Genomic DNA, 15,172 nt, shown 5'->3' on the forward strand with positions numbered 1-15,172 from the left:
CTACTTTCATAGACTACTGACACTACAGACACTACTTTCATAGACTACTGACACCACTTTCATAGACTACTGACACTACTTTCATAGACTACTGACACTACAGACTACTTTCATAGACTACAGACACTAGTTTCATAGAGTACTGACACTACTTTCATATACTGACACCACTGTGTTAAATGCTGATCTATGATCCATGAACAGCTCTGTCACATGAGTGTTCTTTATCCGGGTGTGTGAGGGGAGTGTGTATTGTCAGTGCAATGGCATCGTCTGTCAATCACATCAACCAGAATGAAGATTTTATAACACACTTAAATATAAAGTTGACACCCACCACAGGCTGAATTTTTTTCAAGTGTAGATGAAGCGAAATGTTTATAAAACTAAAGAGTAAAGCTGCATCAGTGAGCAAGCTTGCAGTGTGATGTTCTAGAGAATGTTCTCCAGGGAAAACTAGGGTCCTGGCTTTCATGTGATTGACGTGTCACTTACACCCTTTTATTACAAAGGTATCTGCTAATGACCGGGGCCTTTTAACTGTAGGATTAGAAAGTGCTCCTGTGTAGTCTGTACATTTTTAAAACACCCTAAACAGCCCGGAACACGTTAAAGAGCTGCAAGGCGCGAAAGCAGAGATGAGACACACACCCAGAAATTCATGGGCGCCGTCACAGTGTTCAGAGGATTCTGACCTCGCCAAAAGTAAAAGTGACACCCGCAGGGAGGTGGAAATGAGAAGTAATGAGCTTACAGCTTATAAAATGTGCTGGTGGGAGGAGTGTCTAGGAGCCTAACACAGAGGAGGTATAAATTGGGAGTCCCTGTATTCCAGAGACTGGCTTTCCATTAGGATATTCGTGCGCCATGCCAGCCAAACCAGCCCCCATCAAGAAGACTGCCAAGAAGGCAGAAAAACCAAAGAAGCCTGTGGAGCCTAAAGACCCGGCCGTCCCTCCTGAAGCTGCTGTAGCGGCAGCACCTCCTCCAGCCACCACCGAGCCACAAGGTACCCTTCATAAGACCCAGCATTTACTCCGGAAATACACCAATACATTGTTGGCTTACCCTTTAATTTGTGCACACATTATAACTGTGTACATTCTCTCTCTCTCTCTCTCTCTCTCTCTCTCTCTCTTTCTTTTTACACACACAATCTTTGTATTAACCCTAAAACATTATATTATATATAATATAACTCTCATATATTATGAACTCTCATGTGCATGGACTGTGTCCAGAATTTTGTAGACAGCTAATTGAAGGTGCACTCGCTGGCCGTAACACAGCTTCCGTTTTATAAGATGAAATGAAATGGAATTCTCTGGAACGTTCTGAAGCTGCACCTGAACTCATGGTCACTTTACTCTCTGGAGTCTGAAGCAACATTCAACATAGTTAAGATGAGTTGGAGTGTATTTTGAATGAGTTTTACCCAGTAAACATTTAGCCGCTGATTCAACGTTGAAATAACGTAATGACTGCCGTCTAATCAACGTTCTCTTAAGGTTGAAAATGAAAGTTGAAAAGACGTCCAAACACAGACATTGAAAAGACGACTATTAGATGTATTTTGGACGTCCATTGACGTTATTAATTGGTCCCGAAATAAATTACTTGTATAAAACGCATTTTGGACGTCCACTGACGTTATCGATTGGTCACCACTTAACTAACTTATTAAGATGGATTTTGGGCGTCAATTGACGTTTAAAATATGTCCTTGACGGACAGACTACTTTTAGACCTATTTTGAACGTCCAGGGACGATCCTTGTTTACTGGGTGGGGCCACAACATTCAGAATTCAGAGGGAAAAAAAAGTCAGAATAATTCTGAGATTAAAGTCTGAAACATTCACAGTTATTCTGATGCTGGAATTTTAAGGTTAAAATGTTACATAGTATTTTTTTAAGTTTCAAATCAAGTTCTTCATGTGTATCAGTCAGAGGCGTTTAGCTTAACAGGTAGAAGCTACAGAACCAGGGAGTCTCCTTAGTTTGATGTTGTTGTTTATATACAAGGGTCTTCACTAAAAGCTTATAATTGGCAACTGCTTTAATTGATAATATTTTGCTTGTTATTGTCTGAAGCAAAGCTAACAGTTTTTACTCTTTAATATTGGCTACTGCTACTGAAACCTCTGCACTAAAGGAAGGCACTGCTTCAGCAAATGGTGACCCTAAAGTCCTGCATCATGGAAAACCCCAAGTCTTTGACTACAGTTACTGTAATTCTTTTTGTTGTTGTTTGTTTGTTTACACTTAAACTTTCAGCCCCTCCTGAAGCTCCAGCTGAGAGTAAGCCATCTTTTTTTTATGTCTTACTGAGTTGAATTGTCGTCTTGAACCAGCATTTTGCAATTTAACATACAGTGGACATTATTTTTTTAAATACATTTGAAAATCTTAAAATCCTTTATCTCTTATGTCTGTAATGGTAGCTGCACCTGCTGAAACTGTTCCTGTGAAAGAACCTCCTAAAGCCCCTACACCTCCACCTCAGGCAGGTCAGTATCACTACCCTCTCAGTGTCTCTATCTTTCAAAATACCTTTTAGTCCACATTCCCATGAAATAAAGCTCCACTACTTCCATTACATGTTGTGTACCTGTAGTGCCAACAGGTCCTCCGCAGGACCTTGCTGTGGACGATGTCACCGAAAAATCTCTCACCGTCAAATGGAAGCCACCCGAGAACATTGGAGCCTCTGGATTAGATGGATACATTGTGGAATACTGCAAGGAAGGAGGTAAACCTGAGTCAGAGTTACACTCACTGAAATGACTTCATCATGTAAGCGAGACATATACAGCTGTCATTTATCATAACAGGAGAACCAGGCTATCTGATTGCTGCACCTGCCGTGGAGCTGTCATGAGTAATTTGATTTAAGCCAGGCTGTTTCTTAGATGCTCTGCTTTTCTGCAATGCTGTAGCCTTGCAGTTAAACTTGTTCAACCCCCATTGTAAATTAGGTTTATTAACAAACTGTAACTTTCAGCTGTTTGTAATAAACCAAGCAAACACAAAATGCCATTCTAATGACTACTGCAGTCTCAGGATTATTTAAACCCTTCCTGAAAAGCAGTGGTAATACTTCGCATAGCAGCCTTTTACTGCCATGACTTACTGCAAATGTGAAATATAGCCTGACACCCACTTCTGACAGAGTTCCTGAGGGATCTTAGTCCACTCCTCATTGGTGATGGCCTCTAGTTGTCTAATACTTTTGGGTTTGTGTGTTGTAACTGCCTTCTTCACATCCCACAATAGATTTACCAGAGTTTAAGTGAGGCAACAATGACAGTCACTCCAGTGTCTTGCAGGATCTTCTTCTGGAACCAAGCCTTCATGGATTTTGAAGTATGCTTGGCATCATTGTCTTTTTGGAAGGTCCAATGATGCACAAGATGCAGCTTCCTCAGAAAAGGAATGCAGTTTAAATCTAGCTCTCTCCAGTAATGGGTTGAGTCCATCTTGCAGGTCTTGTGCAGTCTCTTGAGAATTTTTGACCACCTGCCTCCCCAGGAATCTTGTGGATGCTGATATATTTGCCTCCATTTCCATACATACTTGTTTTGCATATGTGTGCTCTTATGAGAGATTCTGTTCAGTCTCAGAATACTTTATGTTCAATTGTTCTTGTTTGATTGGTTTATTGTAAACAGCTGAAAAAATCAAATTTTTCCTAATAAACCTGCACTTAGGGTTAAATAAATTTGATGCCTAATGTATGTACACTTAAATTTGTAGACTTTTACCAAATGGGGTGGCACAGTGGAGCAACACAGCTGCAGGAGCCTGGGCCAATGGTTTAAACCCTGCCACCCATGACTGTCTATGAGGAGTTTGATGTGTTCTCCCAGTGTCTGCATGGGTTTCCTCTGGGTGCTCCAGGTTGTTGTTTTTTTCACAATCCAAAACCAGGTGGATTGACCAGTGGATTGGCTGTTGATCAGTGTTCATATGTGTGAATGATACCAGGTAGAGGATAAAGTGGTTACAGATATATACATATGTCATACTTTTACCTGTGCATTTTAGCTTTTAATCTGATAAATAACTGCACAGGTCTGTAATTATGTAGAGGTTCCTTGAAAACTAAAATATATTTTTAAATTTTTTTTACCTTAAAGAGCCACAACCTGTTCTTCTGTGTAGATCAAAACAGAGCTAATGTATTTCTAGAAAATAGTAAAGCAGTGATAAACAGCTGATTGTTCCCACTTTTTCCTTTTATTCAGCCTCTGAATTTGTGGCTGCGAACACAGAACTCATCACATCAAACCGCTTCGTGATTAAAGACCTGGCCACAGGAAGCTTACTGAATGTCCGTGTGGTGGCTGTGAACGCTGGCGGACGCAGTGAACCTGCGAAGCTCCCCCACGTAGTTCCCATCCAAGAAGTTGTTGGTAAGAAAATGACACGCTTTTACATGACATCATAAAACTGTGAAATCTTCAAACATCAACCACAAACTCTAATGAGAAGGTGAAAAAGCATTAGTTATGGCCCCCAGCCTCAGATCGGTCCAGCAGATGTAGACTCATAAATCCCTTCGGCTTGTGCTGACAAGTGCTTTCATTAGCATTTAAATTACAAACCAAAGACCTAGGGTAAAGTTGTCATTGCCGTCTGACCTCTCGAAGAAGCCCGTTATAAACTGTCACATCGTTCTCCCGTCTTAGCTGACGTAGCTGTATGTAACAGGTCAAGTGTACGACTCTCTGTGGCATGGTACAGTGTCACTTTCATAGCAGGTGCAGGGTCATAAACCTATATGGAATCAGAGACTTCGGGCTTGCTCCGTGTCCTTAATATTTGCATGTGTTTACTCACTGTCACTGGTGAAGTAAATGATGTGGTAGCACAGCTGACAGGTGATCTTATTAACAGCTTGTTAAACTGCTTTTTTCAAAGTGAAGTTTACAACCGCTTTTGAAGATATTGTATACAGTAAAGGGATAAATTTAACTGTTGGAGACACTAACTGAATCTAGTTAGAAATCATACTGCTATTTTTAATATTGTTTTTCCATAGGATTCATTTTTTTTATTTATTATTTTTTAAACGTTTTATTACTTTTTTTTTACATAGCTTTTACATTTTATTAAATTTGTTTTACTTCTATTACTTTTTTACATTTTATTAAACTGTTTTTACATTTTTTTACATTTTTAAAAATTATTACTTTGTTACATTTTATTAAACTGTTTTTACATTTTATTACATTTTTAAAAAATTATTACTTTTTTACATTTTATTAAACTGTTTTTACATTTTATTACATTTTTGTGTAATTTTTGTGCAAAGGCCGTAATTCTTCTTCTTCTTGTTGTTGTTATAAATATAATTCTCCTATATGCATTACCTTATGGTCTTTAAGACTGAAACAGAAGAATGAATGTCAGCACTTCCTCCTAAGAGTTTTACAGGCAGTTGATGGGGGGAAGTAGGACATATATAAAGTATATGGAGGAGGATGTGACCATACTTTTAATTAAGGGTTGTGTATTCTGTGCCACTCACTAAATAAATCGGACGACCCGCTGAAACTCATGTCACTCTAAGACTAACATATGATATTTTCCAAGCAAAATGAGCTCCTGCAATCCATCAACAGATTTGAGGGCAGGTGTCACAGTGCACTGGGTGTTCAAAAAGGAACTGAATAAGAAGGGAGGCTATCATGTGTCCAGTAAGCCTTCTGAGCTTAGTGGAGATTTGCTGTTATTGATGAGGTACAGAGTTCCCAACATATCCTCTACTAGCACTGACTAATAATAGCTACTCCTGGGCATATTTAGGTATTCAGCAAAAAATGACATTCCTTCTTCCGTAAGGTCAAAGCAACACTTTAACACTGGTTTAGACCAGTGTCTCACTTTGGGAAACAGATGAATAAAGCTCTACAGAAAGCTGATCATGATGTACAGGTCATTTTTGAACTGGACTCTATTTGGATTTGATGAAATATAATGACTTTGCTCGTAGTTCAGTCAAGATATGTTTTAATTTGCAATGAATTTTCAAAATAGGTTCTACTTTAGTATATTTTTGCTAGATAACAATATTATTTTAATAAAATGTTTAGTTTGGACTGTGGGAAATTGATGCAAGCGGAGGAAACCCACACAGACACAGGGAGAACACAATTAACAGGATCCTTGTGACACTACCTGTTAAACAACTGTGCTGTTTTCAGTTATAAACTTTGAAAAAAAAAAATTTAAATACACAGATGAGACATTATCTACTTATGAATTAGTTCAATTCTAATATCATTCAATGGTTATACAGTTTTATAAGAGCAGGTCTGAGAAAGACCATTTTAAGGCCATGCATTATTTGCATTATTATTATTTTAAATAAATACACTGAAATAAACCTAAGTTTATTAATATGAATTCATTCATAATACAATTATTAAGTATATATTTATAATTCAAATTATATAAATAAATCTAAGCTTAATGTATGCTATGTTTACTACAATACTGTGTAATGTAAAAAATAATTTTACAGTTTTTAACTGTTCTTTATATCAAATGCATTTAAATGCTTTCTAAATACATCAGGGAAGCGTTAGGGAGCTACATGTTGGTTGCTGTAATTTTGAGGCCACTGTGGATATATTCTGATTAATTTTACAAAATCGAGTGCTATGACAAATAAAAAATGTGTATATATTAATTATATTCTCATGTTTTATTCATCTAGATCGCCCCAAGATCCGTTTGCCTCGATCCCTCAGAGCAAGGTACATCAAGAAAGTTGGAGACCAGATTAATCTAGTCATCCCTTTCATTGTAAGTTAAAGTTAAATATAATATCAGTCTGTAACTCAGTTATTAGATCATTGTTTCCCCACAGTACAGTTTTAAATGTTCACTGCTGTATCCACTCACTCACTTTCACCTGACTTTTCTGTTTCCTACAAACTTATATCTACTCGAGTGGATTACTTTCTATACAGTTATTGGTCACGGTTTTATTGGAGACCAATAAAGCATTGTCTTCTTTTACCTTATCTTATATACCAGGATCACACTAGATATTTGCTTTTTTTCCCTTAATATTTTCCTTAAATGTGTGCAGAGAATATTGGTGATTCCACTGATGGGGTATTCTTCACATGTTTAATCAGTTATCAGCTGCAGTTAATTAAACTGATTATAACGGCGCAGCGAGACTGACGGCTAATTACATTAATGAGAATTTTATTAAACATAATCTACATTCATTAGTTGATTATATCCTTTTTTTCCTTTATCCACATTAAATGTTTGGTGTCCTTTGATAGACTACTGATACTACTTTCATAGATTGCTGACACTACTTTCATAAACTACCGACACTATTTTCATAAACTACTGACACTACTTTCATAAACTTCTGACACGTCTGACACTGCTTTCATAGACTACTAACAATACTTTCATAGACTACTGACACTACTTTCATAGAGTACTGACACTACTTTCATAAACTACTGACACTACTTTCATAAACTTCTGACACGTCTGACACTGCTTTCATAGACTACTAACAATACTTTCATAGACTACTGACACTACTTTCATAGAGTACTGACACTAATTTCATAAACTACTGACACTACTTTCATAAACTACTGACGCGTCTAACACTGCTTTCATAGACTACTGACACTACTTTCATAAACTACTGACAATACTTTCATAAACTACTGACACTACTTTCATAAACTACTGACAATACTTTCATAAACTACTGACACGTCTGACACTGCTTTCATAGACTACTGACACGTCTGACACTGCTTTCATAGACTACTGACACTACTTTCATAAACTCCTGACACTACTTTCATAAACTTCTGACACGTCTGACACTGCTTTCATAGACTACTAACAATACTTTCATAGACTACTGACACTACTTTCATAGAGTACTGACACTACTTTCATAAACTACTGACACTACTTTCATAAACTTCTGACACGTCTGACACTGCTTTCATAGACTACTAACAATACTTTCATAGACTACTGACACTACTTTCATAGAGTACTGACACTAATTTCATAAACTACTGACACTACTTTCATAAACTACTGACGCGTCTAACACTGCTTTCATAGACTACTGACACTACTTTCATAAACTACTGACAATACTTTCATAAACTACTGACACTACTTTCATAAACTACTGACAATACTTTCATAAACTACTGACACGTCTGACACTGCTTTCATAGACTACTGACACGTCTGACACTGCTTTCATAGACTACTGACACTACTTTCATAAACTCCTGACACTACTTTCATAAACTACTGACACGTCTGACACTGCTTTCATAGACTACTAACAATACTTTCATAAACTCCTGACACTACTTTCATAAACTACTGACACTACTTTCATAAACTACTGACACGTCTGACACTGCTTTCATAGACTACTAACAATACTTTCATAAACTCCTGACACTACTTTCATAAACTACTGACACGTCTGACACTGCTTTCATAGACTACTGACACTACTTTCATAAACTCCTGACACTACTTTCATAAACTACTGACACGTCTGACACTGCTTTCATAGACTACTAACAATACTTTCATAAACTCCTGACACTACTTTCATAAACTACTGACACTACTTTCATAAACTACTGACACGTCTGACACTGCTTTCATAGACTACTAACAATACTTTCATAAACTCCTGACACTACTTTCATAAACTACTGACACGTCTGACACTGCTTTCATAGACTACTGGCACTGCTTTCATAAACTACTGACACTACTTTCATAAACTACTGACACTACTTTCATAAACTACTGACACGTCTGACACTGCTTTCATAGACAACTGACACTACTTTCATAAACTACTGACACTACTGACACTACTTTCATAAACTACTGACACGTCTGACACTGCTTTCATAGACTACTAACAATACTTTCATAGACTACTGACACTACTTTCATAGACTACTGACACTACTTTCATAAACTCCTGACACTACTTTCATAAACTCCTGACACGTCTGACACTGCTTTCATAGACTACTAACACTACTTTCATAGACTACTGACACTACTTTCATAGACTACTGACACTACTTTCATAGACTACTGACACTACTTTTATAGAGTACTGACACTACTTTCATAAACTCCTGACACTTCTGACACTGCTTTCATAGACTACTGACACTACTTTCATAAACTACTGACACTACTTTCATAAACTCCTGACATTTCTGACACTGCTTTCATAGACTACTGGCACTGCTTTCATAAACTACTGACACTACTTTCATAAACTACTGACAATACTTTCATAAACTACTGACACTATATTCATGAACTACTGACACTTCTGACACGCTTTCATAGACTACTGACACTACTTTCATAAACTACTGACACTTCTGACGAGCTTTCATAAACTACTGACACTACTTTCATAGACTACTGACACTGCTTTCATAGACTACTTATATTCATGCTGTTGTAAACTAAGGCCAAGGAAACATTCACAGCTTTTGTACTGTTTTACTTCAGGGAAAACCCAATCCTGTGATTACATGGACCAAGAATGGCAAGCCTTTGGATGTCAAGAAGGTAAATGTTCGTAACAGTGCCAAAGACAGCATTCTGTTTATTCGCAAGGCTGAGACAGAGGACTCCGGCACATACCAGATGTCTGTAAAAGTTGACAGCTTAGAGGACAAGGCAGACATTGAAATTCAGATTGTGGGTAAGGAGAACTTATGCAGACATTTCCATTTCCTTTTCGTTTTGCACTCATCTGTCTATCTTTTCTTAACAGATTTTTAAAAAATATATCTCTGTGCTTTTGTAGAACTCCCTGGCCCTCCTTCCAGCGTGAAGTTGGTTGATACCTGGGGTTTTAACGCTGCCCTAGAATGGACCCAGCCCAAATACAATGGCAATACTGAAATTACAGGTTACACTGTTCAAAAGGCTGACAAGAAGACTGGGGTAAGGAGTAACATCTGTTGCCAGTTTGCTTTTAAGTTAAAATTTGATATACACCAATTTTATCAGTACCTCCTTGATTCTATACTCTTCTTTACTGTCCACTTTATCTGCTCCAATCACCATATAGATGCACACTGTGGTTATACAGTAACAGTGTTGCCCATTTGTGGCTCTTTATTTGCCCCTTTCCCCATTGTTCTTCCTTGTTCAAGACCCCCACAGTGCCACCACATAGCAGGTGTATTTTTTTTTGCTGATGTGGTGGTGGTGTGTTAGTGTGTGTTGTGCTGGTGTGAGTGGATCAGACACAGCAGTGCTGCAGGAGTTTTAAACATCAGTGTCATTGCTGGACTGGGAATGGTCCACCATCTGTAAATATTCCAGCAGTGTGGGTTATGCTTTGCCTGGCTCCAGCACCACAGGATCATTTATGAGCTCAGAGAGTCGGGTCTCACCCGAAAGATGTCCCCATTGGTTCAGTACAGTGTCCCTTTCATTGGAATTCACACAGACCACAGGGACAGTGCCCCCTGCTGGCTCCACCAGCAACAAAAACAACCAGAGGCTTTCTTGTCACCGGTTAAATTACAGTCAACTGCAATTATTGGCTCCTCTCAAGAAAATAAGTGATGAACTGCTTTAATGGATTGTATTTTCAAAATCTACAGCAACAAAAAAGTGTTGATAAAAATAGTACTGAGTTGAAGTTGGGAATGGGGAAGTGAAAAGATTAAAAAAAAATAATAATAAATGAATAAAAGATAACTATAATATGAATAAAGGGTTATTTCTGATCCACAGCACATGATACATATATGAAATATGCAGCTAATATATGTACAAAATATCACTTTACACATACTTGATTTAATATATTGATTTTGGACCAATTTTACTGAAGGGTATCAATAATTCTAGATTTAAATGTATTTAATTTGCCAGTGAAAATGCCACAGCTCTCTGTAGATTTCAGGGGATACACACTGTGAAAACCTCTGTATTGTTCTAATTCACTAAGAAATGTACATGACTCCTGCTGGTCATCTGTAGCCTGATTTAATTCATTACGCACTGTTTCTAAGGCTCTGACAGCAGTCTGACGTGTGGGTGTGTTCTGTGTAGTGTTAAATTACACCAGGATCAGAGTATATGTTGTGGGCTTGTGTCCATCCCAAGGGGGTCGGACCTTGTCGCATGGTCAAGTGAGAACTAATTTGAACCTTTGCCAAGGTTGAAAATCTAAACCGAGGGAACCGGCTTCCAAATGATCTGTATATGGGCACACCACTTGTCTGTGGGCTTGTATGGAGTTGCAGACGGATGCTTGGAGACAGCATCGTCAGTCTGGGAAGGCAGGGACGTTAACAGTGAAAGGGAGAAAGTGGCAGCGGTATGACTTTCATACCCAGTGTCTGACAAGATCTTCAAACATCATTCCACACTAATTTGAAAATGTGATTCTGGATATATATATATTATTTAAAAACAATTAAAGTGAATTTATGAACATACCGTGTTATATAACGCAGACTGTGATTTGTTTGTGTTTAGCTGTTAGACACGACATATACCACGTACAGTATATGATTTACAGTAATGATTTCCCTCTCCGTTTGGCCCAATAGGAGTGGTTCACTGTCCTGGAACACTTCCACAGGCTAAATGCTACCGTATCTGATCTTATCATGGGGAATTCTTACACATTCAGAGTCTTTTCTGAGAATATGGTTGGTAGGAGTGAGAGCGCTGCTGTAACAAAAAATGTTGCTACGGTTCAGAAGACAGGTAAGATTATTTTATTACGATTTGCAAAGAGATATCTGTCAAATCAACCGTTTTTTGTGTGGGTCCCTAAAGGGGAGAATGTGGGACTTTGCCCAGTGTGTTGTGGAAACTCGGGTATAAGAATACCATATTAGAGAGCCTCTTGGGATTAAGGTGAGTGCTGGTCAAACAACTTTTAAACAACTCGGTTTAAACAACTCGGATGCACAGAACTCACATAATTCTACAGACAGTTAAGGGGACTGTCTCTGTTGTAAACTGATTAGATTAGATTGTTCCATCATTATTTATTTATTTATTTATTATTTAACAGAATTTATTACCTGCTTTAAAGTTTACAGTACTTTCTACTGAACATGAAGTTAGTCCTACAAATGTTGTTTAGTACTTGTATATTCTGTACTCTATTTAGCCCCAGTGTAGCCCTGAATGGTAATATATATGTAATCCCAAACTGTGTAAGTTCTACCTTATTTCACGACTAATATTGTCATCCATTTCCACACAGGGATTGCTTACAAACTTCAAGAATACAAGGAGCATGATTTTAAAGAGGCCCCCAAATTCACAGCTCCCCTCAGCGACAGGGCAGCCACAGTGGGCTACACCACCAGACTTTTGTGTGCGGTCCGGGGTTCACCTAAGGTTCGTCTAAGACACATTTGACATAATAAATTATGTTAACAAAGTTTAGGACTCATCTTCTCTTTCGCTAGATTTCAGCTGTTAGATCCTAAGCAGTTCTGTAAAGAACGTTTTGGAAAATGTTGCAGATGCTATGCGTGCTAACTGTGAGCAGCTAGCCGAGAGATCAACCAGCTAGCATTAAGGGACTCCTAAAATGCATGACCTAAATGTCCTTGAGCTTTCTCTCAGTAATAAACCGGATGTGTTAAAGGTGAAACTATCTTGGTCTTTTAGAAATAAAAATATCTGAAGGTGCTTAAAAGGTTCACACAGACTTCCTTGCTTCCATTTGCTAGCCACAGAAATCAGCTGGTCAAGTGTCTTGGTTTGCGTATTAATTTATCAATGCCTGTTGCCTGGAGAGAGCAGAGAATCAGGTTTCGAGGACAGCTTTAGACAGCTGGTTGTGGCCAGACCACATTTAGGCCCTTTTAGGGCCTCTAGCCAGTATAAAACACTTAGACATTACAAGAATGCTAAAGCACCAGAGGTTCATTTGTGTTTTAGCATTGAAACTATAGCTTATTATTAGCCCAACAGGGTGTGTTCTATATCGGGCTAAAATCAGTCACATATGTACATTATTGACAGATGACACAGAGGCTTATTTTAAAACTGTGCTTTATGGTCAGTGTACAAAAGCACAACAAAATGTGAACTCTGCATTTAAGTCATCCATAGCAGTGAACACACAAACACACACTAGCAATTAGAGGCAGCAAACACAGCACCCATAGTAGCAGGCAGCCACTCTCTGCCCCCATGGGGAGCATTTGGGGATTAGGTGTCTTGTATAAGGGCACTTCAGCCATGATGTTTTGGCCTTCCTCAAGCCCAAGTCTGTTTCTCTAATATTTTAGGCCACGGTTTCCCTTACTCATAGTATAATAGTGCAAGGTCAGATTATGAACACAGTCATAATGTTTTGAACATTTGTTTTCACCAAAAAAAAAATATATTGCGCATTGTGTCCTGCTAAAGTCTCACTGTATTAGCCACTGAAACCTTCACAAACACTTCCCCTGAGTACCGTGTTTGCTTTCTCACCATTGAACAACATATAATACATTGCAACACTGTATGTTTGCTGCTGATTTTTTTTTCACCCTGAAATCCCCCTGGGCCTTAAGGCTTCCTGTAGCAGCCATCAGTGAATACCCAGGCTATACTCAGTTACAGTACAAATAGAGTGCTAAAATGTTTCTCTAAGCCTACTATGTGGGACATGGTAACATGTAATTTCATTGGATATGGTTTGAGTGCAGGGAATACTGATGTGTGAATTTCTAACTGTGCACCAGTATCTCACAGGGCCTGTTAAACCAGTCCATAACCCCACTGGAGCTCTGGAAACAAGACCCAAGACTGGCTTTGACCGTTCCCTTTGACAACCATGTTCATTATTATGTGATGTCATGCTTCGTTTAGATTCGACTAATTGAATTCAGGAGTTAATACAGTTTTGCAGTAGTAATTATATAAAATTATGATGACGTGTAATAAAAAAAACATGGAAAGCATGTCTAGCAGAGTCTTTGAATCAGTCAAAGAACAAAAGTTTGGGATCTAGGATTTTTAGATGACAGTAATTTGCTTAATTTAAGTAAATTATTCAGTAAATTACTTATTTTATTACATTTAAATAACAGTAATTTACAGTATTTTCCAGAATCTTTCTTGTTGTAATGCTTTATAAGTAAACAATAAGGGTTCACACACACAGATATTAATGCGCTATCATCTTATTAATTGTGCTCAAAGTAATTCTTGCATTTTTGGATTTTTGTGTCTGAGATGTGCCTCGTTCACTCTTTCCTCAGCCTAAGATTGAATGGATGAAAAATCAGATGATTATTGGAGATGACCCAAAATTCAGGCAGAACAGCACCCTGGGAGTGTGTTCACTGGAAATCCGCAAACCCTGCAGCTTTGATGGTGGTGTGTACACGTGCAGAGCCAAGAATGCACTTGGAGAGGCGGCGGTGGCCTGCAAACTGGAGGTTAAGCGTAAGTATTACATTTTTCTTACCAGAGAAGAAAGGCTCAATATGGCCTCTATTTTATTGACTTTAATCTGTGTCAGCCCTTAAAATAGTGCACAGTGGATTGAAAATGGTATTATAGGTGGACAGTTGGTTTACAAATCTCATTCAGTAATAATGGGCCGAGATCACAGTGGCAGGACATTTAGAATAAAGCTAACTACTTTACAAACATCTGAACTATTTGTATTTGACTTCTATAAACTTTGAACAAACAGTGTTTCAGTTAGTGATGGGAAGATGCCTCAGCTCTTTGTGCACTGTTTATGCTTTGAGTGTTAACCACTATTCTTTGTTCTGCCAACAGAAGTGATGATTCCAGACATGAAGAAATAAGCCGACTCACTGACACCTAACTTTAAGTAAAAGATTATAATGTTATATAAGGTATATATGTAATCACCTATGGAGATTTCCAGGTATAAAATTACACTGCAAAACCATATCTTGGCAAAGCAAAAAGTCTTCTGAAGATAACAGACATATGTCAATAAAATAACACCATTTTTTTCACTTGATTTAAGATGTTTTAATTTCACAAGTTTTATACGTTGTTCAGTGTTTCATTCGGATTCAAACTCCGATCCTGGTTTCAGAAATGTTCCGTTTTTAAATCAATTTAAACATTTCAGGTGTTACATAATGT

The 15,172-nt window shown here is 37.9% G+C and overlaps 1 protein-coding gene across 4 annotated transcripts; it reads left to right on the forward strand.

Moving 5' to 3' along the window:
• The first annotated feature begins 693 nt into the window (after positions 1 to 693).
• On the forward strand, positions 694 to 14,961 carry mybpha (myosin binding protein Ha). 4 transcript variants are annotated; one of them, XM_066672661.1, is made up of 12 exons: positions 694 to 1,009; positions 2,276 to 2,299; positions 2,443 to 2,508; positions 2,616 to 2,750; positions 4,246 to 4,413; positions 6,723 to 6,811; positions 9,572 to 9,767; positions 9,873 to 10,012; positions 11,638 to 11,797; positions 12,306 to 12,442; positions 14,305 to 14,491; positions 14,834 to 14,961. In XM_066672661.1, the coding sequence occupies exons 1-12, from the start codon at positions 868 to 870 to the stop codon at positions 14,860 to 14,862; spliced, it is 1,473 nt and encodes a 490-aa protein (XP_066528758.1). In that variant the 5' UTR covers positions 694 to 867; the 3' UTR covers positions 14,863 to 14,961. The 4 variants fall into 4 exon arrangements, with proteins under 4 accessions (XP_066528758.1, XP_066528759.1, XP_066528760.1 ...); XM_066672662.1 differs by having other exon boundaries at positions 2,625 to 2,750; XM_066672663.1 differs by lacking the exon at positions 2,276 to 2,299.
• The last annotated feature ends 211 nt before the right edge of the window (positions 14,962 to 15,172 follow it).

The sequence above is a fragment of the Hoplias malabaricus genome, chromosome 5, assembly GCF_029633855.1.
Source record: "Hoplias malabaricus isolate fHopMal1 chromosome 5, fHopMal1.hap1, whole genome shotgun sequence".
NCBI lineage: Eukaryota > Metazoa > Chordata > Actinopteri > Characiformes > Erythrinidae > Hoplias > Hoplias malabaricus.

What these genes read in the sequence shown, in the direction of transcription:
- mybpha (XM_066672661.1), top strand. Translation starts at nt 868, where the DNA reads ATGCCAGCCAAACCAGCCCCCATCAAGAAGACTGCCAAGAAGGCAGAA. An exon ending in TCCCATCCAAGAAGTTGTTG is followed by an intron (nt 4,414 to 6,722) that starts GTAAGAAAATGA and finishes TTATTCATCTAG; the next exon opens with ATCGCCCCAAGATCCGTTTG. An exon ending in CTGCAAACTGGAGGTTAAGC is followed by an intron (nt 14,492 to 14,833) that starts GTAAGTATTACA and finishes TTCTGCCAACAG; the next exon opens with AAGTGATGATTCCAGACATG.